Source organism: Passer montanus, unplaced genomic scaffold (assembly GCF_014805655.1).
Source record: "Passer montanus isolate IOZ18808 unplaced genomic scaffold, ASM1480565v1 scaffold120, whole genome shotgun sequence".
Classification (NCBI taxonomy): domain Eukaryota; kingdom Metazoa; phylum Chordata; class Aves; order Passeriformes; family Passeridae; genus Passer; species Passer montanus.
The window spans coordinates 171,872-198,564 of record NW_024358723.1 but is presented as its reverse complement, the minus strand read 5'-3'; the positions used below and the strand labels follow the sequence as shown (position 1 = coordinate 198,564).

Here is a 26,693-nt window from a genome sequence, read left to right as displayed (position 1 = left end):
GGGCAGCGCGGGGGAGGGGGCGCGGCCACAGCGCCCCCGCGCGGCGGGGAGGGCGCGGCCCCTCACGGAGCGGCGGGGGGCGCCCGAGCGGGAAACCCCGGGGAAACAGAAACCCTGGAATGGGAGAAACCCCGGAGTAACAGAAACCCTGGAACGGGAGAAACCCCGGAGTAAGAGAAACCCTGGAATGGGAGAAATCCCAGAATGACGCACTAGACAGAGCCCCACAGTGACAGAACCGTTGAGGTTGTAAAAGACCTCCGAGATCAGCGAGTCCCAGCTGTGCCCGATGCCTGCCTCCTCACAAGCCCAGAGCACCGAGTGCCACCTCCAGGCCCTGGGCACCTCCAGGGACAGGCACTCCAAACCTCCCTGGGAAGTGCCTTCCGCTACCTGACAACCCTTTCCATGGAGAAATTTTCTCTGATATCCCATATAAACCTCCCCTGGCCCAGCCTGAGGCCGTTCCCTCTGCTCCTGTCCCTGTTCCCTGGAGCACAGCCCGACCCCCCGGCTGTCCCCTCCTGGCAGGAGCTGTGCAGAGCCACAAGGACCCCCTGAGCCCCCTTTTCTCCAGGCTCAGCCCCTTTCCAGCTCCCTGAGCCCCTCCTGGGGCTCCATTCCCTTGGGACCTGGGCACCTCCAGGGATAGGCACTCCAAACCTCCCTGGGAAGTGCCTTCCGCTACCTGACAACCCTTTCCATGGAGAAATTTTCTCTGATATCCCATATAAACCTCCCCTGGCCCAGCCTGAGGCCGTCCCCTCTGCTCCTGTCCCTGTACCCTGGAGCACAGCCCGACCCCCCGGCTGTCCCCTCCTGGCAGGAGCTGTGCAGAGCCACAAGGGCCCCTGAGCCTCCTTTGCTCCAGGCTCAGCCCCTTCCCAGCTCCCTCAGGAATTCTCCAGCCCCTTCCTAGCTCCCTCAGCCTCTCCGGGAGCTCCAGACCCTTCCCAGCTCCATTCCCTGCCCTGGACACACTCCAGCCCCTCAGTGTCCTTTCCAGAGGGGCCCACTGGACACGGCAGTGCTTGACCAGGAGGAATTTTATGCAACTAACTAGTTGCATAAAATAAACAAACTAGTGCTTGACCAGGACCGGGAGGACAGAGCAGGGGCCCGCTGTGGTCCCCTGCAGCCTTTGCCACCCCGTGGTTCTGTGCAAGGCTTGCAACAAGCACTCAGTATTTCCCTCAGTACTTCCCAGGAAAAGGTGAAGAGCAGGGATGCAGCTTCAGCTGAACGTAAGCCAAGGTGTGTTCACTACCTGTCAGGTTTTTACACTTCAATTTCATACTTTTATAATGCAAGAAGCTACTTTTCCAGAGCTGTGAAACCATCCTTTTTTTATTATTGTGCATGCCTTTGATACTACTTGCAGTATTTACAACATCCATGGGAAGAGCAGCTGTGGCTGCCCCTGGATCCCTGGAAGTGCCCAAGGCCAGGCTGGACATGGGGGCTTGGAACAACCTGGGATAGTGGAAAGTATCCCTGCAATGGCAGGGGTGGCACTGGAGGGGCTTCAGGTCCCTCCCAACCCAAATTATTCTATGATTTTCATTTTGATAAAAAACCAAAAGACACAAGTGTGCATTGTACATTAATGTATTTTTTATGCTCGTTATAAATAATGTATCAGTTGCTTCATCTCTCAGCTTTACATGATGTTCTAAGGACAATATATTACACCAGAACAAAACAAACTCAATAGAAAAAAAAATATACCTTTGTTTTCCTTTATACAGAAGTTGTTTGTCATAAACAACACCAAACAGGAGATTGGACAGGTAAATGATGGAAAACCTGAGTGACAGGGATGGCATTTGCTGGAAGTAAACAAAAGGATCTTACTCTTGATCAATCCAGACTGTTCCCCCCTGCTATACCTAACATATAACCTGGCTAAAATCAAATATGTTAAAATCCTGTTTCTTTCCCCAAGCAGAATTCAAACAACTCAATTTTTCCTTGTATTCAAAGTACTACTTGGAGCATGTGCCACAATGTAGACTTTGAAATAATTCCAAATTGACAAGCAGCACTTCAGCTGCGCCAATTTTGTACACCTCTATTTAACTTGGGGTCTGTCCCCTTCCAAAACCCCCAACCTGAAATGTCTATGTGCCTTTATTTTCACAGTGATTCAGAAAGTAAGAGCTGAAAACATTTAAAACACCTTCTGGTAATGAAGTAGCTCATATCTGACATGGCAGGAGGCCTAAAAGTTCAGTGATTTTCGACTGCAACAGTAACATTAAATACTTTGGTTTTTGCCTATTCTGCATAGGAGACACATTCATGCACAAAACACCCCTAATGCTTAATAAATTATGTGTTTCTACGCTTATTTTCAGTAGCCTGGACTTTGTGAAACAGCTGCTTCTCTTCTGAGCTGACACAGTGAATTCAGGAGCAACATGCCACCCGTCTGGAAGCAGCTCTGCCTTTCTTTCCCTGGGATCCCTCCTTTGGGAAGGGATTGTCCTGAATGGTCCTGTGGCAAACCCAGTACAGTACAGGAAGGCAAAAGGCACTTCTGAGAATGAATCCACACAAATCTTCCAGTGAAACTGGAGTTTTTACCAGCAGGACCTTTTCCTCCTCCTCTCTCTCTGTAGTTAAGTTGTTTTTTTGGTTTTTTTTTTTGAAGTTTAGTGAAAGAGAAGTACAGGAAAGTAGGATAAGGGAGAAAGGGAAAAGCCAAAACTCCCTTTTCCCTGTTTCTGCTTCTCCCTTTTTGGTGCTGTGCTCTAGCAATGTCTGGGTTTGGTTTACAAAAGCCTGGTAACTACCAGGAGATTAAAAGAATTAGTTAACCAGTCCAGCCTTTAAATTGAGCAACATGAAAGTAATTGCACAATAATGTAAGTGAAATATTCATTCCTTCCTTTCAGACTTTGCTCACAGACACAAGTAAATCAAGGCCAAGGCATGAAGTAGTCTTAAAATGTACTAGATAATATTTTTTTCCCCAAATACATTTCTGAACCTCATTTATTTTGTTTCCTGGAATTATTTTGGAACTTTGCTAATTTCCAGAGCACGGGTTTAGGGTGTGCTCAGTTCCCACTTTGCCAACACACAGGCCTGGTACCCACACAGAGATTTATTATCATGTAACTCAGACCACTTGGTGACAAAAGTACCAAGAAATCACTACTTCAGCTTTTCAAACCCACAGATTTCTATCAATTTAAGACATTTCCAGTTTGTGAAAATATTTTTGCAGCCTCTGAAAAATCTGTAAATCCTTGAATTTGGAATGACTTGGAGAAATCTCCACTATAGGCAATTAGAAGAGCACAGCACTGAAATAATTTATCAGGACTCCAACATTGTTATTCCATGATTCCATTTCCATTTCCACTTTGTTGCCTGCACAAAGCAATAGAGGAGGAACAGGAGGAGGAAAAAGTCACTTCCTGTGTCTAGTTCAGTCCACAACTCTCCAAAATTGGTAAGTAACCCCAGAGACACCAGGAACATCCCCTCAGCCACACCAGGACACAGTAAAACTCATTTCCCATCTGCTCCTCCACACCTTGCAGCAGTGTCACCCCAGCTTCTGGAGGAGTTTCGGCTCCTGACAGAATGATCAGCTTGCCAGTGGTCTCTGAGACAAAACACCTCTTCCTCCCCCTCCCAAACACTTCCACTGAAGGTTTGAAGTGCTCCAGGATGGCCCCAGTTTGACTTGGAGTGTTCCTTGTGTCTGACTGGTCTGGGGGAGGCAGGGCAGGTTTCCACACACCCCCTGGAGCAGGCAGGCTCTCATCCAGCTGCTCCTCTGGCAAACCCCTCTGTCTTGAAGGTGTTCCCAAAAATTTACATGTCTCCACTGATCCAAGAGGAGGCACCACCCTCATTCCAAACCTTGATGCTCCTCTGCAGGCTGGGTAGGGAGCACCAAGGAAATACTCACCCAAATGCAATTTGCTTGTCCTGCTTTGCCTCAGGAGTGCTCATCTCCCTCTGCTGACACTGACACCCACATTTACAGCTGAAGGAAGCTGATTTAGGCTGTTACTCCCTGAGATCTTCACAATGACACTGAATGTGTTTCTTCACAACTAATGACAGATTCTGCACTAGGATTAACACAAAAGACAAGACTTTTCCAAATGATTCCTCAGGTCAGAGCAAATGCTGCATTCCTGGCAAAGCTCCATGCTCATGAGGGTTCCAACAACAGGATCCCGCTGACAAAATCCTCCAAGTGCCCCTCTTCATTCTTCTGCCAGCTGTTTAATAAATACACTGCACTGCTTTACTGAATTTACAGAGCACATAAACAAAACTCCCATCTTTGCTTCTGCTGAGTGACTCTTCCTTGGTTTAACTTATTTCCATATACAAAACCAGTAAGGCCTCTATAGTTCAGTTGTCTGGCAGCACAGCTTAAAACAAAAAAGGAAATAATAGTCTTTATTTGCTAGTTGGGAAATTTCTTCAGATGAAATACTGTCACACTTAGTTGGAGGCAGTAGTCTAGTTCTGTATTTTAAATAAACCTCTTTTTTTCTGAGCTCTGCAGAGAAACAGCCATGAAGAACAACCCAGAAGCCTAATGCATAACTGCTTTAGAGAAACCAGAATCAGTTTACAGGACACAGCCCATACCAGCAAAGTCTTGCCTTCAATAACAGTTTTGCTGACAGTGTTGAAGACCCATCAGCATTTCTAGGTTTGGAGCTATTTTAGAAAGCTGAAAATATTGTTTTCAGTTCAACAGTCTGAGTTTACTTTAGGCCTTTGCTTCAATCTAGGTGATCCAGTACAGGAAATTCAGAATTTGGACTTTAAATGAAAGTCAAATAATCAAAATGGGTTAACCTAGAAAAAACATAAGTTTGGGGTTTTTTTTTACATAGTGATGATTATTTTCAGGCAAAACTTAGCAGAAACCCAGTTTGGGAACCAACAAAATTCTCCTTTGGTAGTGTCCATTTTGGGAATCAGGGAGGCATTTGTAACTAAAACTCATTCAGTAAAAAAAGGCAACGCAGTGAGAAGCTGAAATATTCCCATTTCAGTAAAGTGCACGGGGCTGTGACACACAGCAGCTTTGCTACAACCTGATCTCTGCTGCTGGGCTGAAGGAGGGGGAGGCCAAGTTCTTCACTATTCTGTTGAGGTTGGCAATTTTCTCTTCCAGTAAATAATTCTTCCTCTCTGCAGTTTTCTGCCTCTGCTCTGTCACCTCCAGAGCCTTCAGCAGCTGCGCGTTCTCCACGTAGAGATCCTTGACCATGGCATCTGCCTTGGTGTTCTTGGTGAGCTGGGGAGGGAACAGGACACACTCAGCAAACGGCAAAGAACAACTCCCAGGGAGGTGGGGAACTAGCTGAACATGTTAATTGTAACAAAAATATCAAAGAAAAACCCCACTCCTCTCGTTAAAAACCCAGCGTCTTTAGAGATGTTTTAGAGACCTGCGGAAATTTTGAGACTGAAAAGGTTTTTTTAAGGAGATGGGGGTGGGTAACAGAGGGATTCAAATGAACCCTGTCAGGTGAATTCTGCTTTACAGCATTTACCCTCTAAGGATAAATTTAGTGCACAAAAGAATCCACGAGCCCAGGGATCCCACAGAGATACTTCCAAAAACCCCAAAACCACATCAAACAAAGGATGAATTTGGGGCAGGAGGCCTCAAAGAAATCAGTATTTTCTCCTCAAGAAGTTATTTTTTCCTCACTTTCCAAGCAACTTTTCCAGTTAGCATCCTCATCTGAAATTTAATTTTTCTTTCTTGATTTAGGAAATTAATGAGTAGTGGATTCAGTCCCCATTTTGGAGTTTTATGAAGTTTTGGGCAAATATGCTGTAGTTGAGCTCAGAAACATTAAATAAAACCCCTTTTAACTTTATTCTGAACAACACCTTGGCAGCTTTTTCCCACTTAGGGATTTACAGAAGGAATGGGGAAGGTTTGAGGAGATCCAAGAACACTTACTTGTTCTTTCAGCTGATTTACTTTATCTTGGAGAAGCCTCTTCACAAGCCTTAATTTCTGTTCCACATCCATCATCCTCTCTTCCATCATTTGTAGAAGCTGCTCATGACCCCCCTGGAAAGCAACATTTATGTGAAAATCAGTTAAAAATCAGTTCCCATTCACCAGCCTGTTTTGTTTTTCCAGTTTATGCTCAAGAAAATAGGTGGCCCTCCACATTTCAGTCCGATTTAGAGGCAATTAAATTAATAAACCTTTAATTGAAGCAAAATATTATGGCAGCACTTAAAGGACACTCTCACCATTGCACTGGTTTTCCAAGGAAGTTACACTTGAAATTACCAAATCAAGGGAAAATTATTTAAAATTCTAACTTGTCTTGTCTGTGACAGAGCTGGATAATTTCCTTTTCTTTTTCTATGGTGCTGCCAAATTTCTGATGAACGTGGGAAGCAAAATGCCAATTTAATGGCTTTAGAATAAAAATAAGGTGAAGTCATAAGGTCACATTTGTGATGTAACTCTCCCATGCCAGAGACCCCTTGAAACTGAGTCATGTCATTTCCAAAAGAAGTAGGATTCCAAACTTCATTTTTTACACCTTTTTAGATTAGTTTTCATAACCCTAAACTGTTTTTGATTCTTGTTCTTCAGCAAGATGACAATGTAACTAAAACCATCATAATTCTGTGTCACCTTACACTAACACCTGAGGGAAATTTTCCCAAATAAATAAAAACATCAGGAATTACAAAAGAACTTGTTTGGATTTAAGAACTTTAGAACCAACTGCAGGAAAATTGAGACTTTATTTTAATGCCGGTTTGTTACTCAAAATTCTAGGCAGTCATTTGAGGAGATTGAAGTTTGAGAAAGCACCAACCCAAAACAAAACACCTTCAAACCCAAGCCCATCCCACCTGTGGAGGAGGATAAATGAAAATCTGCTTCAGGTAGGGAGTTTCTCATCTAAAACCCTACAAAATTATCCCCTCGGGGGGTTGATTTAATTTATTTATTTTATTTATTCAACATTTTATTTGCTGTAGCACCAGAAATTCAAATCTGTGTATGAGGTTATGTGATAATCTATTTTTATGAAAAAGCTTACATCAGAGTCACACAGAAAACAACTTTACTGTGTGGGTGGAGTGGATATTTTTCTGAATTAATGGAATTTGATTGGAATTCAAAACCCTGGAATTCACTATTCCACTTTCCACTGGTTGTAGAAGCCCTGAGTGAGTAATTATATGGAAAAGAAGAATTAGAAAGGTTTCAATAGCTGTGATCCCTGGGGTTTTTTACCTTAAATATTCTCATTTCCCATTATTTCATGTTAAATGGGAGAAGTCAGCTCAGGCAGCAGCTTTAAGGTCATTAAAATATGAGAAAAAAATCTGTACAAGCAAACAGCTGAAATGGTTCAGGGCTCCAATGAAAAAAATCACAGGCCTTAAACAGGAGTTTTGCTGAATTATTAAAGTATTAAAATCCTAATTTAATTAAATTAGGATTAAATAAATTAATTAAATCCTAATAAATGAGGTAAATTTTCTTAAAATCCTAGTTTGAGGCAAAATAAAAACTACAGAATTTTCTCCAATAAACAATAATATTCCCTTTTTACTTTATGGCCACAGCAGTAGAAGATCTCTCATTTTCTTAAATTTTCAGGTACATCTGCTAAAGAAAAGCTGAGTTTCTGTACTCTAGTACATCCCCACCACAAATATTTCCCAGAAGTCCTGATATAACTATCACAGATAAATATTTTTCTATCAAAGATAAATATTTTTGTCTAAAACTTGTTAATTCTTGAAGTGGAAATTATTGATTTCTATGAAGACAAGAGACATTATGATTAAAAAAAGATTTTATTTTTCATTTACATCCAAAAAGTCATCTTTCCCTGTTAAAAAGTTTATACATCTTATACAAAAATGCAGTATAAATACCCCAGGTTTTCTTCAAATCTCATATAAAATTAGTACCATTTGAGAAAAATAGCCTCTTTCCCATACTGAACAACTGCACATTTTAAATAACATAAATAAAACCCGTTTGTAACAAATTTTAAAAAGCTTGGAAGCTTCTGAGCTTTCACAAAATAGCTTCTAGACAAATAAATAAGAAAATAACACTGCGCGGACTTTTTTTTTTTTGCTGTTTTTGGGGACAAAAAAGGGGAAAAAAAAGAGAATTGGATCCTCAAGTTTCTCAGCTTATGCCAGTTCTGTGTTTTTGTGTGTTTATCAGGGGAAAGGAGGGGATCAAAAGCAGGCAGAGGTGTCAGAGGTGCCCAATCCTCCGGTAGGAATCTGCATGCACTGCTCGCTGCTCCGGTAGCAAGGCCTGGAGAAAGAAGGCAAGTGGCAATACTTCACCCTGGTGGCCAGCTTCTGCTTCAAAACACCAACACTTCAAGCCAAAAAAATCACCCACACAAGCAAAGCAAGCAACACAGGACAAAAGGAAACAAATGCACACGCACAGAGAGAAAAACATGCAGAGTATCTTGTATTTTACAGCTGTAAATTTTAATATCAGCACTGCACAGCTGGGAGATTGAGGGGGTATTTTGTACATCTAAGGACTCTCATCCATGGTTTTTAAAAGATCAGTGGTAGTGATTAATTTAGCAAAGTTTTTTAGAGGAAATCATCCTCTCTCTCTCTTTAAAAATCTCGTTTATAGCATGAAAATCTCATATAATATATATAAAAACTCATAGATTGCCAAGCACTTGGGAAAAAGGTATATAATAATAATAATCCAGACATTATATATATATATATAATGTCTGGATACACATATTTAAATATATATATGAACAATATATATCTAAATATATATATATAATATATGAATATATGTAGAATATATATCTAAAACCTCACAAATTGCCAAGGATTTGGGAAAAATGTATCCAAACATTGCATATAAATATAATAGATAAATATTTAAAAAATATACATAAAATCTCATAGATTGCCAAGCATTTGGAAAAAAATGCATTCAAACACCATATATAAATATAATAGATATATATATTTTTAATATATATAAAATCTTATAGATTGCCAAGCATTTGGGAAAAAAATATAGCCAAACTGGCCCTCCTTTGAAAACTTTGCATTTTTATCCCAAATCTTGTTGAACAAGCAGCTGGGCAGAGGTGACATGAAATTTGAAATAAAGAGCTGTCAAATCTTGTTGTTTCTCCCTCAGAGTGAACAAGCAGCTGGGCAGAGGTGACATGAAATTTGAAATAAAGAGCTGTACCACGGGGGAACTGAGCAACTCAAATACTAATCAGTGCTAGGCAAACTTTGGGAAATATTGGGTAATTAACAGGCTCCCAAATTTGGTTATTGAGAAAGGGATATGAGGTAATCACAGCAGAAACAATCATTGGAAATTCAGAAGAGTCCAGACAGGTTAACACAGTACAAACAGCTCAGGAGTTATAATTTAATTTAATTTAGTGAAATTTAAACATAAAACAGCAGCCTTTGGGTGAAAATAACTCAGGACTGACTGCAAAATGAATGAAAAACCACAGACAAGCAGGATCAAAAAGCAATGAAAACTGCAAAGGAGGATAAACACAAAATAATTCCATTTAAAAAAAAGGGGATAACTTTGGATACCTCATTACACAGGATCTAAAAAGCTGCAAAATGCAAAGCAGCAGAACTAAATGCTGAATTTTACACATGGAGATAACCTGACCTTGTACTCACTGGTGAAAGGATGGTGGAGAGGGATTAGCATGGAAGTTTTCAGGGTGCTAAAGGGGACATTGAAAGGGACATGAGCTCAACTAAATGTTAAACCCTAAATATCAGGATGGCAAAGAAAAATCAGCAGAGATTCAAGCAGGAGGTGCTCACAAAGTGGAGACAAATAAATTTGGATTTCTTTACAAGTGCAGGTTTTTAATAATGATTTAGAAAGTTATGTAGTAAACAAGGGGTGTTAGAAACCAGAATATCCACTCATTTTAAGGAAAAAAATTAAAAGGATTAAGTGCATTAGTGCATTGACAGCACATATTTTTTAAGTCTAAGCATTTTTAAATTCACAAAGCTTTTCCAGGAAATGCAGGAGCAATTCATGTCTAGAACTGCAAGTTCCAGGATGTGACTCGTTTGCAGACTGTTCCAAAATCTAAATTACAAACTCATCACTGCTAATGCAATCCCTGCACATCCATTCTGCCACTGCTGCAATATGGCTTTGATTGATTTTTAAATTAAACTGCACATTTTGCTCCCCATGGTATGGGAACAAGTACATCAGCCTGTGGTGATGCACTTCTGAAAAGGAACCTTACAATCAATTTATTTCTACTGAACCTGAAACTATTTGCTTTTATTTTTTAATGAAACATTTTGATTTTATACCTTTCTTAAAAAAAATTTACTCTAAGTTTTGGATATTTTAAAAACTGGTTACTGCCTATGCTCCCTTTATAATAACTTTTTTTTTCTGGAATATTTATTACCACCTTCAGAGATTTTTATGCTTTAAAGTCTTGGTCTTATTATTATTATTTAAAGGTATTCTTTTAAAGTTTAACTGCAATCTAAATTTAAAATATAAGAGGGGTGTTTTTTTCCTGCTACCAGATGAATAAATAGCTAATAGTATTGGATCTAATTTATTTATCCAAATGTAAATCTAAATAAACATCTAATCTAAAATAGATAAAATACTAAATATACATTTAGGTTACTTAGAGCTTCATCTTTTAAGGTAAAGTTAATAATATTATTTTATGCAATGTTTTATGTAATATTATTTTAAGACCTTATTTGGCCTGAGCCAAAGCTTTAGACATTTAGAGACCCAATTTCTTTTTGAAGAAAAGGATCATTTGGCAATTTTTCTATGGCAGATACAAACCCTTCTATTGCCTAGAATTCAGTTTTACAAGGTAAAAAGTTAACTAGAAGTCAGTGGATGAATTAATCTTCCTTGGAATTGGTTCTCCCTCAGAAATGCCAATGCTGAAGTTTCTGTACAACAGTAACAGTCTTGTCTCATGGCCAAATCAGGAAGGAAAAGAATTAGGAAAAACCTTAGAAAAAGGATTAATTTGTGTTCTGCTCTGCTACAACTGACACAACCCTGTGTGACAGCAACAGCCCAAATTAGGATTTTATGTGATGGATGCCTGCGCAATATTTGGTGTGGTGTAGTTTAAAAATAATAGCTCCAGACATGGTAATCAGGTAAAGAAACAGAAAAAAAGCTTCTATAAACACTTACTGCACATGGAGCAGAAGGAAAAAAGCCAGTTAAACGAGGATGGGAGTGGTTTGATCTCAAAAAAATTCAGAGCCCTTCAGAACAAAGCTCTGGCTCAGGCTAACCACACCAAACAGCATTTTTACACATAGCCTTGCTGCCATGAAATTTCATTTTTGAACTGGCATAAACAGAGAAGGGATCTCACCAGATTTAAAAAAAACCCAAAAAACCCAAAAAACTCTAAGACAACTAAACCAAATACTTAAAAATTTTCACTTTCAAGGTGAGGGAGCTTACCTGCTGCATGTTTGTCCCCGAGGGTCTGCTCTCGAGCTCTTCCTGGAGGTGCTGACTCCTCCTCTCTGCCTGCAGCAGCTGCTGCTGGAGCTGCAGGAATTGCTCCCTGGGCACCGTGGCACAGCCTGGCTGCTGGGAGCTCTGGCTACGCATCCCCCCGGACTGGAGCATCTGCAAAAGGCCCAAATCCCAACATCAGCCCCTGCTCCCCCTGCCAGGGCTGCTCCAGGGGCAGCCTGCCCTCGGAGTCCTCTGGGGGAGAGGAACAAGCCTGCACTCGGGGACACAAGGGGACAAAAGATGGGATTTCACACAAAGGAAGCTGGGCTTTGAGTCATCATTTCAGGCCTGGATTATAAAATCACTGAATGTTTGATGAATTCCTATCAAATTTTAGCTGGTGAGCTTCAAGTACCTTAAAGTATTTTCCCATTTCAAGGGGAAGGCTGAAGTTGTGCTGATTCTTAGTTGTGCTAATTATTTCTAGTCTTTAGGGTGGAGAGAGAACATTTATCTCTGCTATTACCTTCAAAATTCAGTATCTAACACCCTAAAGATATTCCCTAATATTCACTCCTAACTGTGGAGATATTAAGAGCTAAGACAATCACGTGAAATAACTTAGAATTTTTCCAGACTAAAGCAAAACCCAGGTAAGTAACTCACAGTTGGAACAGTTAATTATACTAAAAAGGACCAGAACTGGACAGTAAAAATCCCTGATGGTTCAGATAAACTCATTTGCAGCTGGAATTTGTGCAGCATTAATAATTTCTTCCCATAAAGGTTCTGTTGCCTTAAAACCATTACTGTGTCCCCTTAGGAAAAGGTGTATAAGATTATATTGGTGATTTTAGTTTTCCTTTCACAACTGATTTTAATTCCCTTTCACAAATGGCAAAATTATAAATACTGACTTCATCTCTAACTGTAAATATTTTTCACAATGTTGCAGCTCTTCTGGCCCTGATACCATCCCTATCTCTGCTGGTCCAGGTAAACAGAAAATAGGTTTATAAATACTTCAAAATAAAACTGTTTGTACTTTTTAAAGCTGTTTAGGGGTTCTCTTTGTCTGTAAAGGAGCTGTTCTTTTCCTGACAATATAAACTGTGAAAATAATGAGCTTTTGGTGGGATTTCTTTCAGGCTCCTGTCATGTTGTGAAGCACACGAGTAACTAATGAGGAAACAGTCAATTAGTGTTAACAGCATCTTAAAAATAATTACTAATGAAACAACAATGAAAACAATAAAGCCCTGCTGTATTCATATATGAAAAAAAAATGGAACAACCATGAGCTTGCTAAACTATCAGGATGATGCCAGCAGGGGTCAGAAATTAATTAATTTGAGGAAACATTGGACAGTCTGGTGGAAAAGCATGCAGGCACCAGAGGTAAATATGCAAACACCTTCAAGGCTCACAGGCAATGGGGTAGCAGGAAGCCACTTTTCATTCTCCCACTTCCAATTTGAATTCTTTTGGGAGCAATGGGGTGATTCCTCCCCACTTTCATGGCAACCCCTTAGGGACACACAGCTCCTCAGGGTACAGAACCACACTGAACCTGTGCAGCTGTCCAAAATTGACACTGAAATGAATAGTGGCTTCTTTACTTAAGAGATGCATGGAATAAAAAGAAAAGAAATCCATAAAAAAAAATGAAGGAGTGTTTTCTCCATGCTATGGGGGTACATGAAAAATGATTGCTCTACCTTCACACACTATTTCAGAGAGAGAACTGCCCCCTTCTCTGCTAGCTCCAACCACTGAGTTCTAGCCAGGTTAGCCATGGACAAAAGGAGAACAGGCACAAAAGAGAGAGTTAGAAGTCACAAATCACTGAGTGAATGCTGTACACACCTGCTGGGAAAAGGTTACCAGGAGGAACAAAATCCTGCGTGCTTGAAATACACATTTCAGGAGAAAAGGCAATCCCAGGCTGGGTGTTTATGGGTTTAAGTGTTTGGCATTTTCCCAAAGCTTAATTAAGACTATATAAATAAATTCACAGGGAATATAAACAGACTTTTCATTAACTTGTCAAAATCTCATCTTTCCTAATTAGGTTTTTACAGTTTTATTACTAATTACATAGGATTTTCAACCCAATGGCTCCCATTTGATGAGAAACATGAAGCCATTTATGAAGTGTTATAGAAGCCTCATCTAAAAGATGCTCTGACTTATGGAACAAGTCAAAATTGTAGGGTTTTTTTATTATTATGTTTTAAACTCAAATCCAGGACATCAAATTTAAGCAAGACTACTGAGAGAGAGCTTGGAGGTCTGGGCTGACCTTATGGGATGCACTAAACAGTTAAATTGCCCATTCCTATAACCAAGGACTCCTAAATTTTGATGATCCATCTCCAGCAAAACTTTTACAGCAGCTTTTGGAAGAATCTCCACTAAAGTTTTCATTCGTGCCTTGAAATTAACAGTAAGCTGTATAAATTGCTATTTTGTCACTATTTAGATAATATTAAGCTTAAATTCAGCAAATTATTCACAGAGGAAATAAGAAGAGGGTTCTACATTAAGAGCAGCATCACACAAATATTAATAGGAAATTTGAGGTGACATGTTTTAGGAAGGAAGAGGGGAGTGTCAGCCTTGCCTCAAGTACAGAAACTAATTTCTTTGCTATTTGATTTTCTATCTGAAGCCATATGTGAATTGTGACTAAACAGAACATGCTTCAGAGAGCAGGATGTTTGCCACACAACTTGGTCATGAAAGAGGAGAGGTTCATTCTTCTAGTTTCAATTAGTTTTCTGTTGCTACACATCCAAAAGTTGTTTTAAAATTAAATAAATTCAATAAAATACCGATAAAGGCCCACATTCAGCACTGATTGCAAAGTACCTCCATTAACTGATCATCCAGCTTGACTTGCTTTTTTCTCAGCCCTTCGTTTTCTGAGCTGGTTTCCAGTTCACGTTCAAGAGAATTCATCTGACTGATCTGTCAGAGACAAAAAGTTTCCTTAGAAAAGCAGCAATTTCTGATTTTATCTGTTTTTTCCACTCTCATGAACCATTGAATACCAAGACAACTCAAGTCTAAAAACCAGGAGTGTTTGGACAAGTGCTTTGCTACAGGAGCTGTCTCACAGCAGAGGCACAGAGCCCTGACAGCTCCTTCAGACACAGATTTGTGAGAGGCCAAGAGCACAAAATTCAGAGCAAAAGAAAGAAGAAAGAAAAAAATCTTAGCTGAGAGGTGGGTGTAATTCTGTACCTTTCAAACCCAAGTTGCACTGAAAATTAGATCCTCTGTCAATGACTGGTTTCATTTTTACAGTTGATAGGTGCAAATTAATGCATTATCCACAGATTTGGGGGTTTTGTTGGCAAAAGGTTTCTTTTAGGGAAGAATGGAGACTCAAGGGAGGGACTGATCATTCATTGCCCGTCCACGATCAACACTTCAAACACAGCTTATCCCTTGAGCTTCTGAGAGATGGAAACTGCTGCACTGATGTGTGTGTTTGCCACCCAAACTCACCTTCCTGTTTGCAGATGACAGCTCCTTCTGAAGCTGTTCACACTCTCTCTTCAAGCTCAGCTTCTCCTGCTCTATGGCTTTGACAATCCCTGCCTGGCTCTGATGCTTTTGGTGCTTTAGGGAAAGGATTGTGGATTCCAGCTGTCGGATCTGAGGAGATCAGAGATGAACAAATGGGAAAAGATGTGCCAGGTAATGCCATTTAATCTAAAATACCAGTTGATTTTGGAATCCCAGGATGGCTTGGCTTGGAAAGGACCTTAAATCCCAACCCATCCCACCCCTGCCATGGCAGGGACACCTCCCACTATGCCAGGCTGCTCCAAGTCCTGCCCAAGCTGGCCTTGGACATTTCCAGGGATCAAAGGGCAGCCACAGCTTCTCTGGGCAACTCTGGGCTATTTTTGACATCTTGGCCTTCTTTCCCTTTGCCCTCCCCATAATTCACTTAATACTGCAAACCAAGAAATTCCACAAGAAGAATGTTAGGAATATTAAGAATCTTTTTTTTAACTTGAATTTGGACTGAAATCTTGGACAAGAATTACCAAGATTGTCTTTTAAAGAAAAGAAATATCCTGAGAGTGTTGTGGAGTCTCATTCTCTGGAGAAATTGTACAGGAAGAACATTGGGAATATTAATAATCTTTTTGTTAACTTGAATTTGGACTGAAATCTTGGACAAGGACTGTCAGGATTATCTTCTAAAGAAAGGAAATACCCTGAGAGTGTAGTGGAGTGTCACTCTCTGCAGATATTCAAAACCTGCTTGGGTTGTGATCCATGCAAAGGGGTCTGAGTGGCCTCCAGAGCTCCCAACCCAGCCCTCCTGTGATCCAGCCTGCCCAGGTTACCTTGTCCCTGGAGTGAGCCAGGTCTGTTTTTGTGCTCTGCACTTCCCTCTGCAGCCTCTCGTTGTCCTGCCTGAGCAGCTCCTGCTCCTCCCAGGGGATGGGCCCCTGCTGGTCCTGCAGCCCTGAGGGAGGCACAGCCACTTCCAGAACCCGGTTCTTAAGACAGACAGAATTGCAGGGTTAGGCCTTCAACAAAGAAGCAGACATTTGCTCTGTTCAGGTGGGTTTTAGGTGCATTTTCCTTAAGTGCAGGCTGCAAAGTTGCAGCATTCCCATCTCCCTCCCAGCCCACTCACAGTTTTCCCTTAAGAAATCCAATGTGCAAATCCCAAGTGCTTCCCTCCAGTAAAATCATGGATAATAGCCTTGTGCACAAGGAGTGCACAGAGTTCAGCAACACAAAAAAAGCAATTTATGCTCTCTTTGGAGCCAAACAGAACTCAGTGTTATATATTATGCACTAATAGCTGTAATTTAGCTGCTGTTGTACAATTCTGAAACAGCCTCTTTTCCACGTGGACATTAAATATTCCTTAATTACATGGCAAACAAGCCAAATTAGTAACTGAATTCATAACAGCAATCCCAGGACTGCTGTCTACAACCTCCTTCAGTAACAAATCCTCATTAGCTGAGAGCTTGGTGTAATTCTGTACCTTTCAAACCCAAGTTGCACTGAAAATTAGATCCTCTGTAAATGACTGGTTTAATTTTTATAGTTGCTAGGTGCAAATTAATGCATTGTCCATAGATTTGGGGGTTTTATTGGCAAAGGGCTTCTTTTAGGGAAGAATGGAGACTCAGGAGAGAGACTGAGAGACGTTCAACACTTAAAACACAGTTTTTAGAAACCAGCTTAAAACCTGCACATTATATCCAATATACAATAATTACAGCAACCTCCTGAGATGCCTGAAGCCTTTACCTTGTCACTGCTGCTCTGCAGCTGCTTGTGCAATGCCACCACTTCTTGTTTCAGGGTTTCCTTCTCCTGCTGGGTCAGCTGCAGGTCGGATTTCAGCCGGGACATTTGGAGGTTGGTGCTCTGCAGAGTTTCACTGAGGCTCTGGACCTGGAAAGAGCAGGAGCACAGCTTGGCTTTTGCTGGATCAAGATTCCCTGTGTGGATCAGGTAGCCCCAGGTATTTAGGATTTCTGATAGGAGGAGTGAAGTTTAAAAATGTTGATTTCCTCCTTTGAAAATGTTAAATTGAGTTTATTGCTCTCTACGAGTCCCTGACAGGAAGGTGGAGCTGAAAGGGGTCAGGCTCTGCTCCCAGGGAACAAGGGACAGGATGAGGAAACAGCCTCAGGGTGTGTCAGAGGAGGCTTAGATTGGATATTAGGGAAAATTTCCCCATGGAAAGGGTTTCTGAGCATAGGCACAGCTGCCCAGGGCAGTGGTGCAGTCCCCATCCCTGAAGGGATTTAAAAGCTGGGTGGATGTGGCACAGGTCAGTGGTGGCCTGGGCAGTGCTGGGGGAATGCTTGGACTATTTTATAGCGATTTTCTATCCTTAAAACTCTATAATTCCAAATGATTTTCCAACTTTCTGTTCCAAGCTTGCAGCCATCCACTTTGAATAGAGCCACAATGCTGCATTCACCAGAAACATCTTCCAGCCCTGAGCATTTCCTGAGATATCCTGGAAAGCAGCTTTCCCTTGAATAGTTTATTCTTCCTGGCAGGAATTCTTCCTACTCCAGGAATGGAGTAGGAAGCAGGGAACCAATTGATCCCATCCCTGCCTGGGAAGGATGAGCCTGCACCAGGGACAGAGGAGCAGCAGCAGAGTCTCTGCAGCATTTTAGGAATCACCAGACAGAGAGAACTGGCAAATAACTTGGCTGTAGAGAGAAAAATCCCTCATTGTGTGTAAGAAGTTTCCTTTTGTCCTTTAAGAGCATCACTTTGAAAGCCCCTCAAGCAGCCATTCTCAGCTGCATGGCATCAGGAGGGCCTTTCATGAGAAAAAGCACTACAGGAGAGGATCAAACTGCTTTTGTCAGGGTTAGAACATAAATCAGTGTTTCATACCTTGTCCTGGGAGAGGCTGAGCTGTGCTTTCAGTGCCTGACCCTGCTGCTCCCAGGATTTCTGCTCCTGCTTCAAGCTGCCAATTGCACTCTCCAGGCAGCTGACTTGAGCTACCTGCAATGAGATTACACCAGGAATCCTCACTCAGGAATTTGGTTTTCACTCCATTTCACTTCAAGGGTTAGCCTAGAGGGAGTTAAAGCTAAGGAAGGAAAATGCAGGACAACAAAAAGCCCCTCAGCTCCCTGAATTTCCACACAATGGGATTATTATTTACAGTGTGCAGACTGCTCTGCTGCAGTTCAGAGTTACAGTAGGTTAGAGATGCAATAAAAGTCCAAGAACACTGTCCTCCTTGTCCTGCTGCAGTATTCATATCCAGGCCTCTCTTCCTTGCAATGTTTGGAATTTTCTACATAATCAAATTACAGTCAAGCTGTGCTCCAGAATTGAAGCTTTCCTCTCTAAGACCAGCTAGGAAAAAAAATCCAAGCAGTGGCAATAAAGCCTTTATCTGGCTTGAGAGTGAGGGGAAAAAACATCCAGAGAAGTTTTACAGGTTATGGTGATACAGATATAGGAATTTTAACAGCCTTTTACAGCACACAGTGATAAGGATTTGCAGTCCTTTCTCACCTTATCAATGCATCTGTTCAGTTCCTCACTCAGGGCTTCTTTCTCTTTCTGCAGCTTTTCATTTTTAGTGATTAAACTTGAAACTTCATTTTGAAGGTCAGCAAGATCAGGACATCTGGGCAGCTGTGGGAAACAAACCCCTCCGAGTTCCATCTTTGTGCTGTCACAGAATTGGGCACGAAAATCAGGGGGTGCCCAAATGGTTTGGGTTGGAAGGGACCTTTAAAGGTCAAATTCCAATCCACCTCTGGAATAAGCAGGGACCAAGGTTGCTCCAAGGTGTCCTTGGACACTTCCAGGCATCCAGGAGCCTGTGCCCACCCTCACAGGGAAGGATTTTTCCATAATATCCCATGGAAATCAGCGTGTGTTAAACACACAGAGGGAAAAGCACTGCACTGCTGACTTCCAATCCTTCTCCCAACTGCCCCAGTGCTTTATCACTGCCTTTCCTCATTCCAGCTCCTGTAATTACACTCCAGCCACAATCCACTCCTTTCTGAATAGCCTCAGCTGCTTTTGCTTTTTAAGACCATTATCTACCCTGAGCACTGAGTGTTTTACACCGTGCAGAAAATGACTTTGTGGAGCCCTAATCAGGGAACTGACTCATTTGAAGCCTTCATTATCTGTGTTTATTAGCATACATTTACAGCCAATTGAACTGTGCTTGTACAGGAGATAACTGAGCTCTCCAGGAAATTATCCTCAGACCTTGTGAGACTCCCATATCTCCAGATGGGTTTAGCAACAGGAATTCTCCCTGACAGGACACGCTGGAAGAGCTCACTCCTTAAATGGAGCTAAAATGGGTTATCTCCAGTTAAACAGGGAAATGTTCTCCTGTGGATCCCATTTGCCCTGTCTATCCCTTAATTAGAGCTTTAAATCTTTATCTTGGCCAAAGCTTCTCTTTGTAGATCCACTACTCCCAAAAATCTTTTGGCAAAGTCTAAGTGAACCTGACCTTACTTGAAGAATTGTGTGTTACACCTGCAAAGTCTTTCAAGAGGAGACACATTCCCTTACTTTTATGAAAGAAATCAACTATTTCCACCTCTTAATTTTCATCCATTAAGAGATGGTGCAAATTAATCTGATGGCACTCAAACAGGATCCCAGAAGGGTTTGGGTTGGAAGGGACCTTTAAAGGTCATCAAGTTCCAATCCCTCTGGAATAAGCAGGGACACCTTCCACTATCCCAGCTTGCTCCAAGCTGTCCTTGGACACTTCCAGGGATGCAGGGACAGCCACAGCTCCTCTGGGCAAGAGGATGCCATACCTGCTTTGTCTTCTCCAGCTCCTGCTTGAGGATGTGGTTCTCCTGCTCCAGCAGATGAGCTTGAACCTTCATTTTTGACAAATCCATCTCCAAAGACGACACCATATTTGATGACTGCAAAAAATGAAAGGCTCAGATTTCAATTGAGGAGACTCACAGAGCAAAGTTTAAGCAGAGGATCCTGCAGCAGCCACTGGATAGAGCTGAGATGGCACTGGATGAACAACAGCCACGCTGGAAAGGGCAGGGAAATATTTGGCATCTCTAAGCTGTGTTTTCAAGACAAACCTGCACATTTTTCCCTCCTGGCTTTTGGCTGCTGCTGTGTTTAAGCCAGCACTTAGCAAAGCTCAGCTCTGAGATCCCATCCCAGGACAGGGATGCCAATTCCAAAGCCCCTGAAGCCCTACCAAATCCTGTACCTCGATTTTGGAGTTTTCCAGCTCCTCTTTCAGCAGCAGCCTCTCCTTCTCCCATTCTTCCAGGGTACACTTCCCCTCTTCCCTTTCCTTTTGCTTGAGCACCCTTGCCAGCTGTTGATTGAGGTCCTGCACATCTGCTTGGTTTTTGGAGTTCCTCTGGCTGAGCTCTGTGTTTTCAGAGTCCAGCTGTTGGTTCCTGGTCTTCAGATCAGCCACCTGAGCAGGCACAGGACAGCAGTGATTTCAGGAATGAGATTTTGGATATTTCCTTTCTATTAAGGTGATTAAAGATCTGACAACTCTCATTCTGACAGTGACTCCAAACAAATAATTCGTCATAATTGGCCTTAATTAGAGACCAGTCATATCAGTCACCCAACAGAGCACACTCTGCCATGCTGGTGTGGATTTTGAGGGTTATCTTAACAGATTATTCTGAGCAAGTATTTTCCTAAGCAATACCAAGATGACCTGGATGTAAAAGGTAATTAATCCTTTTATTTCACCTATTATAACAAGGCACCCCTAAAATCAAAGTAGCAGCCACATGGATACAACTGGCAGCATTCCTGGACCAAACCAGCTGGGAAATGAGAAGAGGTTGAATCACAATCCCCATTTCCCATGGGCTACTGCAGAGAATTGCACAAAAACTACAAACCAAAATTTTAAACTTTGTATTTCTATGAAATAAACTTTCCAAGCTGACTGTGGAAAGTGCTCTCAAGCCTGCAAGCTGGACAATTACAGCTTTTGTCTTATGAGCAGGTCAAGCAAGCCTCAAATCAATCCCAAAGAGGCAATAAAACAGTTATCAAATGTTCAAATTTATAAAATGCTTGTTTTCTGCTGTCTTTGTGACTACCCAAGGAACAGCTTTGATGCAGTGATGATTTCTACAGAGAAGGTTCTGGGCTCAGGGCACACACCTGCTTTTTCAGGTTGTCCACCATCTTCTGCACAGCCACTTTCTCCTTTCTCACAGCCTCTATCTTCTGCCTGTGGAAAAATGAAGGCTCATTAACACCCAAATCAATTATCAATGTACACAACTGAGATATGGGAGTCTCACAAGATTGCACAGGGGGACATCACCTCAAGTTGTGCCAGGGGAGGTTTAGATTTGGTATTAGGAAAGTTTTCTTCACTGCCCAGGGCAGTGGTGGAGCCCCCATCCCTGGAGGGATTTAAAATCCATGTGGATGTGGCACTTGGGGACATGGGCCAGTGGGGGCCTCAGCAGTGCTGGGTTAATGGTTGGACTTGATGATCTTAGAGGTCTTTTCCAACCTTAATGATTCCAAAAATTAGCTGTTTTTTTTTAACACCACCAAAAATGGTAATTGTGGATATTTATTTATTTATTGCTCAGCATCCCTGTTCTGCATCAGCTTGGCAAGTGCTCAGCCTCTCAAGGTGCCCCAAGTGGGTCTTTCTTAGAGGGGAAGCATAATCCCAGGATCAGGGATGGTTCTGCACTTGCCAAAGACTCAGCCACTGGAATAATCTGTCAGATGAGCCTCTCCCTGTCTTTGCTGAAGCAGAAATAATTGCAGCAGGTCAGCTCCTAAGCCCTGTGTGTGTTACTGGGTCACCCCAATGCCTACAGCTAAACCCCTGCCTGGCTCTGGGGATGGGCAGGACAAGCTGGGGCAGGGAAAAGGATGAGGAATAACCTGCTGGATTTCCAGCAGCACCATGAAATAACCCCATTTTGGATCTGTACAGCACCTAACACACGAAGGAGCCTGGAGAGAGGGGATGAACCCATGGTGGCTGAGCCACAGCAGCCTGAAGGCACCACAGGCTGCACTCCCCATGGAATTCTCACCTCATTTCTTCCCTGGATCCATTCAGCTCCCTCAGTTTCAGGCTGGAAGCACTCCCTTCCTCATTTAATAAAGTCACCTCATTTTTCAGGACGGCGTTCTCCTCGCGGAGCTTCTCGGCCTCACACCTGTGCCAGAGACAGGAGACAAGTGAGAACAGTTCCTGTGGGACACCCGGAGAGGGAGAAATCCCACAGGTCACAGCTACCTGTAATGCTTCAAAAACAAAGCTACCATTGCCTTGATTTATGTATAAATGCTGTATTTATGTTTTACATGAATTCAGCAGGAGAGCTCCCCAGTTTGTTCAAAAAAACCCCAAAATTTTACAACAAACTTCAAAAAAACCACGCTGGGCTTTCGGGGCATGTTTTTGAGCAGCTCAAGTGAGTTAAAACCTAAAGTTTCACACTAATATTTTACATATTTTTCCATCCTTAAGCTAGGAATAACAACTGAACACCACAATATGCAGATTGCCAGGAGAGTGAGCTGTTTCCCCAACTGAATTCAGAATTCTGGGAACAGCACAGTTGGGAAGTGCCTTTTCTGTCCTCAGGAGACTGCACAGAAATAACTTAGCAATGGTGGGACACCTGAAAGAACAATTTCCTGCAGGAAGCTGGTGCTGAACAATAATTAAACCACTTGTAGCCACTTTATGCATAAAAAAAGAGAAATCCTTGCTGGAATACAGCAGTTAAAAAAAGTAGGTAAAGCCTATGATGAGAATAATATAATAAATATATCTTTTATAACTATATTTACCATACCCCACTCCTGAGGGGTTCCTGACTGGGAAAAAAGCCCCTATAATTCTCTAATATTAACTTAAATCCTGAGAAAAATAGAAGCACTTTCAGCATTTCAAATGACCACAATTCTACAGCGTTCACAGAAATACTGAGGAAAAACAGGAGCAATTTTAGCCTGGAAGGGAACAAACCGAGTGAAGTGAATATTAGTAAAAGCTACAAAGCACTCTGGAGGTGTTACCATGGATTTTGGACATGGAAATACAATGGGTTTGTGCTGGAGGACGAGCTACACACGGTGACGGTGACATCCACACACAGGACAGCTGGCACGTGCTCCTGCTTAGGTGCTGGGCACAGAGAGGAGTAAGTCACACACAGTTACTGATTCCAGCGGGCTTTTATCCACGACTAGAGGAGTTAGGAGTCCATGGCACTGCTTGCTAGTCAGAGTTAAGCAGAGTTAAGCTAGGGTGGTTAAAGGAGCAGCCAGGGCAGCGCCGGGTTAGTGGCTAACGCCGCGTTACGTTACCTCAGCAGGTCAACCTTCTGCTGCAGCTCAGTGCACGTGCTCTGCAAGCCCTGGGTCACTGCCCTCCTCTGCTCTGGGGGACCCACAGCGTTCTCCTTCACCTGGGGGCTGGGCTCCCTCATTCCTGATCTTCCCACTTGTGTCGTGGTGCTGTCGCTTTGGGGATTCTTGTCCTGCTGGCCCGGGAATGCAGTGGGGTGTTCTTCCAGCTTCCCACCTCTCGTGTCACTGGGCACATCTGGTTTTCCTTGAGCATCTTGTTCTTGGACATCCTCCAATTCTTTAATATCTTCCAATTCTTTATCTTCCACAAGGAATTTGGTGTTTTCACCTTCAAACTTAACGCTTTCCACCTCGTTTTCTTCTTGTTCACAACAAAGCCTTCTCAGCCTACGCAGCTTGTCTTCCAGCACTCCATTTTTTTCAATTAACTGCATCACTTCAGCCTTCAGATCCTCATTTTCTATCTGAATTTCTTCTTGTAGTGACAGAAGTTCAGCCTGTGCCATGGATCTGTCTTCCAGCTCTTCCATCCTTTTCCAAAGTTGAGCTATTACGCTCTTCAGGTCACCATTTGCTGCCCCAGGAGTGTGATCCAGCACGAGAGAGTCTTCACTCAGCTCTTCAGCCCTCTCCAGCTCCACCTGCATCTTCAAAGCATCAGAAACAATCCCTTTATTTTTGGGAGCCATTCTGTGATTTAGCAGATGAACCTTCTGCTGTCTGACATCGTTGTGCAGCGCTTTTGGCCTGGGAACTTTCTCCAGATCTCTCTTTTCTGGCAGCAGAGGCACCCAAGAAAGGTTCTTGTCACAATCCTGGTTGCCACCAGCATCCAGAGCTGCTTGACTTCCCTGGATCCAACACCCCTGTGCCTCAGGGTGGCCACCAGCCCTGGCTTTCACACATCCCTCCTCCAAATCCCAATCCATCTCCGACGTTTCTTCCAGGTCTGTGGTATCAGCCTCCAGAGGTGGAAGGACACCGAGATCTGCTCCCACATCTTGACAATCACTGGGCAACCCTTCAAAACTGGGATCTCCTTCCTCTGGTTCTGAGCCAGACTGGGAGCAGCTGGGGCTGGGAGGTGGCAGCTCCTGCTCTGCTGCTTCCAGCCGGTGCTGCAGCCTCAGGATCTGGGCAGCCATCCTGACATTCTCCTTCACTGCCTGCTCGTGCACCTTCTGCAGGTGTTGGAGAACATCCCCATCATCCCCCAGAGGAGCTGCACCAGGAAAAGCAGCAATCTGGCTCTTGGCTTTTGCATACTCACTCTCCAGGAGCCTGTAGTGGCTCTGCAGGGCAGAAAAACTCCGTGTTTCCCACTGCAATTTCTGTATTTTCCCTCGGAGGTCTGAGACTTCCAAACCCATCTCAGCCTTTTCTGTCTCTGCTCTCTCACAAATGTCTCTGTTTAAACTCTCCAAAGCAAGAAGTTTGGAATTGAGCTCTTCTTTCTCTCGCTTATACTCACTGTCCAGTCTCTCCAGCTTTTCCCTAACCAGTTTCCCATTTTGCTCCACTGTGGATATTTGTTCATCTTTCTCCTTTAGCTCTTTTTCATGGTCATTTTGGAGCTGGTTTATTTTCTCCTTCATCTTTTCCTCTTGCTCCTGGGCAGCATTCCTCAGCTCTCTCAGCTCCTTCTCCAGCTGCTCCCTCTCACACACCAGCTTGTTCACTTCTTCCTTGAAATTCTTCTCCAGGAGATCCTTCTCCTGGCTCAGGGCAGAACAAACAGCCTTCTCACTTGCCAAGCTTTCCTTCAGCTGCTCGTGGGCTTCAGCAGCCTCCTGAGCAATTTCATCCCTTTCAAACTCCCACTGGGATTTCTCCTCTCTTTGCTGCTCAGCAAGCTCCTGCAGCTCTCGCTGGTAACGTCCCTCCAGACTCTGCAGGGTTTCTTCATATTTATTCACAAGTGTTTGTGTGTCCACAGAAAACTGAGTTTCTGCATGAGATGCTCTTCTGTTATAGTCACTTGCCATTTTTTTCCTAGACATGGTTAACATAAGATATTACTAAACTACCTCAGAGATTAAACTGGCTTTTTAGGCTGAATAAAGCAAGTTGGAAATTTACTTTTTTTTTAATCCACTGACTATTGGATGGGTGTTTCTGGGAGCTGCAAGTTAAATTTGAGGCAATTTGATGGAACTTCAAAAAGAAAAGCTGCCTTGGAAAAGTGCAACAACTCATGAAATGTCCTCAGAAAAGGTTTCATGTGCAATACGTGCCCTTCAGTTCCTGTGCTCAGATTTTGGGGGGAAAGATGCTCTCACCCCCCTCACCCCAGGGTGGCTTCAGTTTCTTTTGACACTCCATGTTGGCTAAAAGCACTTCCCTGCCACCCTTTTCCTTCTTCAGCAAAGAACTCTGCAAACCCAGAGTTTAAAAAGAATTTGTGGAGCACAGGGATCCTGAACAGAGCTCGAGTTAATCACGCCTGGTTATGCTTTAACACAACTGCTGCCTCTGGGCGAGCTAAAAATGAATCTAAAGATCTGCTTGAGAAAGGTCAGAAGAGAAAAAACCCTGGAGAGCAGCCCAGTGCTGTGGGACAGAGCAGGACACTGGGAATTCCCCAGCAGGGAAGCGTTTCTGCACTAGGTTCACCCTGGTCACCACTGTCCCCAGCAGAGGTGACACCCCACAAAGGTGACACTCACCTTTCCTCCTCCAGCTCCTGCTGGTGCTTCCTCAGCAGCTCTTCCTGGAGCTCCTCCTTCTCCAGGGCATGCACCTCTGCCAGCCTCTTCAGCTGCTCGTGGAAGCCCCGTTCCAGCTCCCCCTTCTCCTCCTGCAGAGCCTGCACCACGGCTCTCATCTTCTCTTCCACCCACACACTCTTCTGGATCAGCTCCTCCCGTTCTCGCCTGAACTCCTCATTCACCTGCTCCAGCCTGGCCCTGACTTCATCTTCATGCTCCTGCCTCAGCAGCTCCTGCAGACTGGCTTTCTCCTCATCAAAATGCATCTGTAATTTGTTTTTCTCCTCGTTGTGTTTACAGTCGAGCTTCTCCTGCTGCTCCCTGAGCGCTGCTGCCTCTCCCTGCAGCTCTGCTATTTGATTTTTGAGGCCAGTGATCTGCTTTTCCATGCCATTCATCTCCTCGGCATACTTCTGCCTCATATCCTCCTGCTCCTTTTCCCAGTGGGCTTTTGTCTCATCCAGCTGCTTTTCATAATGGCTCACCTACAGGAGGGAAAATGGGGTGGATTCGTTAATTTTCCACAGAATATTCTACAGGGATGTTTTCATCAATATTTCCATCTAGTTTTATAAATCCACTCCACTGAATATTTTGATTTACAC

The 26,693-nt window shown here is 42.9% G+C and overlaps 1 protein-coding gene across 6 annotated transcripts in view; it reads right to left on the bottom strand.

Annotated features, from left to right (window-relative positions):
• Window positions 1-1,592: 1,592 nt before the first annotated feature.
• NIN (ninein) overlaps window positions 1,593-26,693 on the bottom strand; it is a 61,162-nt gene continuing 36,061 nt past the window's right edge. For 2 of the 6 annotated variants that reach the window (XM_039698075.1, XM_039698076.1), the window contains exons 16-30: window positions 26,047-26,573; window positions 23,378-25,372; window positions 22,093-22,218; window positions 21,191-21,260; window positions 20,262-20,477; window positions 19,840-19,953; window positions 18,557-18,679; window positions 17,921-18,034; window positions 16,808-16,954; window positions 15,883-16,038; window positions 15,029-15,178; window positions 14,387-14,485; window positions 11,516-11,686; window positions 5,960-6,073; window positions 1,593-5,281 (exon numbers count right to left, since the gene is read on the bottom strand). In XM_039698075.1, the coding sequence (XP_039554009.1) occupies window positions 5,072-5,281; window positions 5,960-6,073; window positions 11,516-11,686; window positions 14,387-14,485; window positions 15,029-15,178; window positions 15,883-16,038; window positions 16,808-16,954; window positions 17,921-18,034; window positions 18,557-18,679; window positions 19,840-19,953; window positions 20,262-20,477; window positions 21,191-21,260; window positions 22,093-22,218; window positions 23,378-25,372; window positions 26,047-26,573 (4,332 nt within the window). In that variant the 3' untranslated portion in view covers window positions 1,593-5,071. Of the gene's footprint in view, window positions 5,282-5,959; window positions 6,074-7,827; window positions 8,315-11,515; window positions 11,687-13,233; window positions 13,295-14,386; window positions 14,486-15,028; window positions 15,179-15,882; window positions 16,069-16,807; window positions 16,955-17,920; window positions 18,035-18,556; window positions 18,680-19,839; window positions 19,954-20,261; window positions 20,478-21,190; window positions 21,261-22,092; window positions 22,219-23,377; window positions 25,373-26,046; window positions 26,574-26,693 lie in introns of those variants that run through there. The other 4 variants (XM_039698081.1, XM_039698077.1, XM_039698078.1 and 1 more) reach the window with 4 other exon arrangements.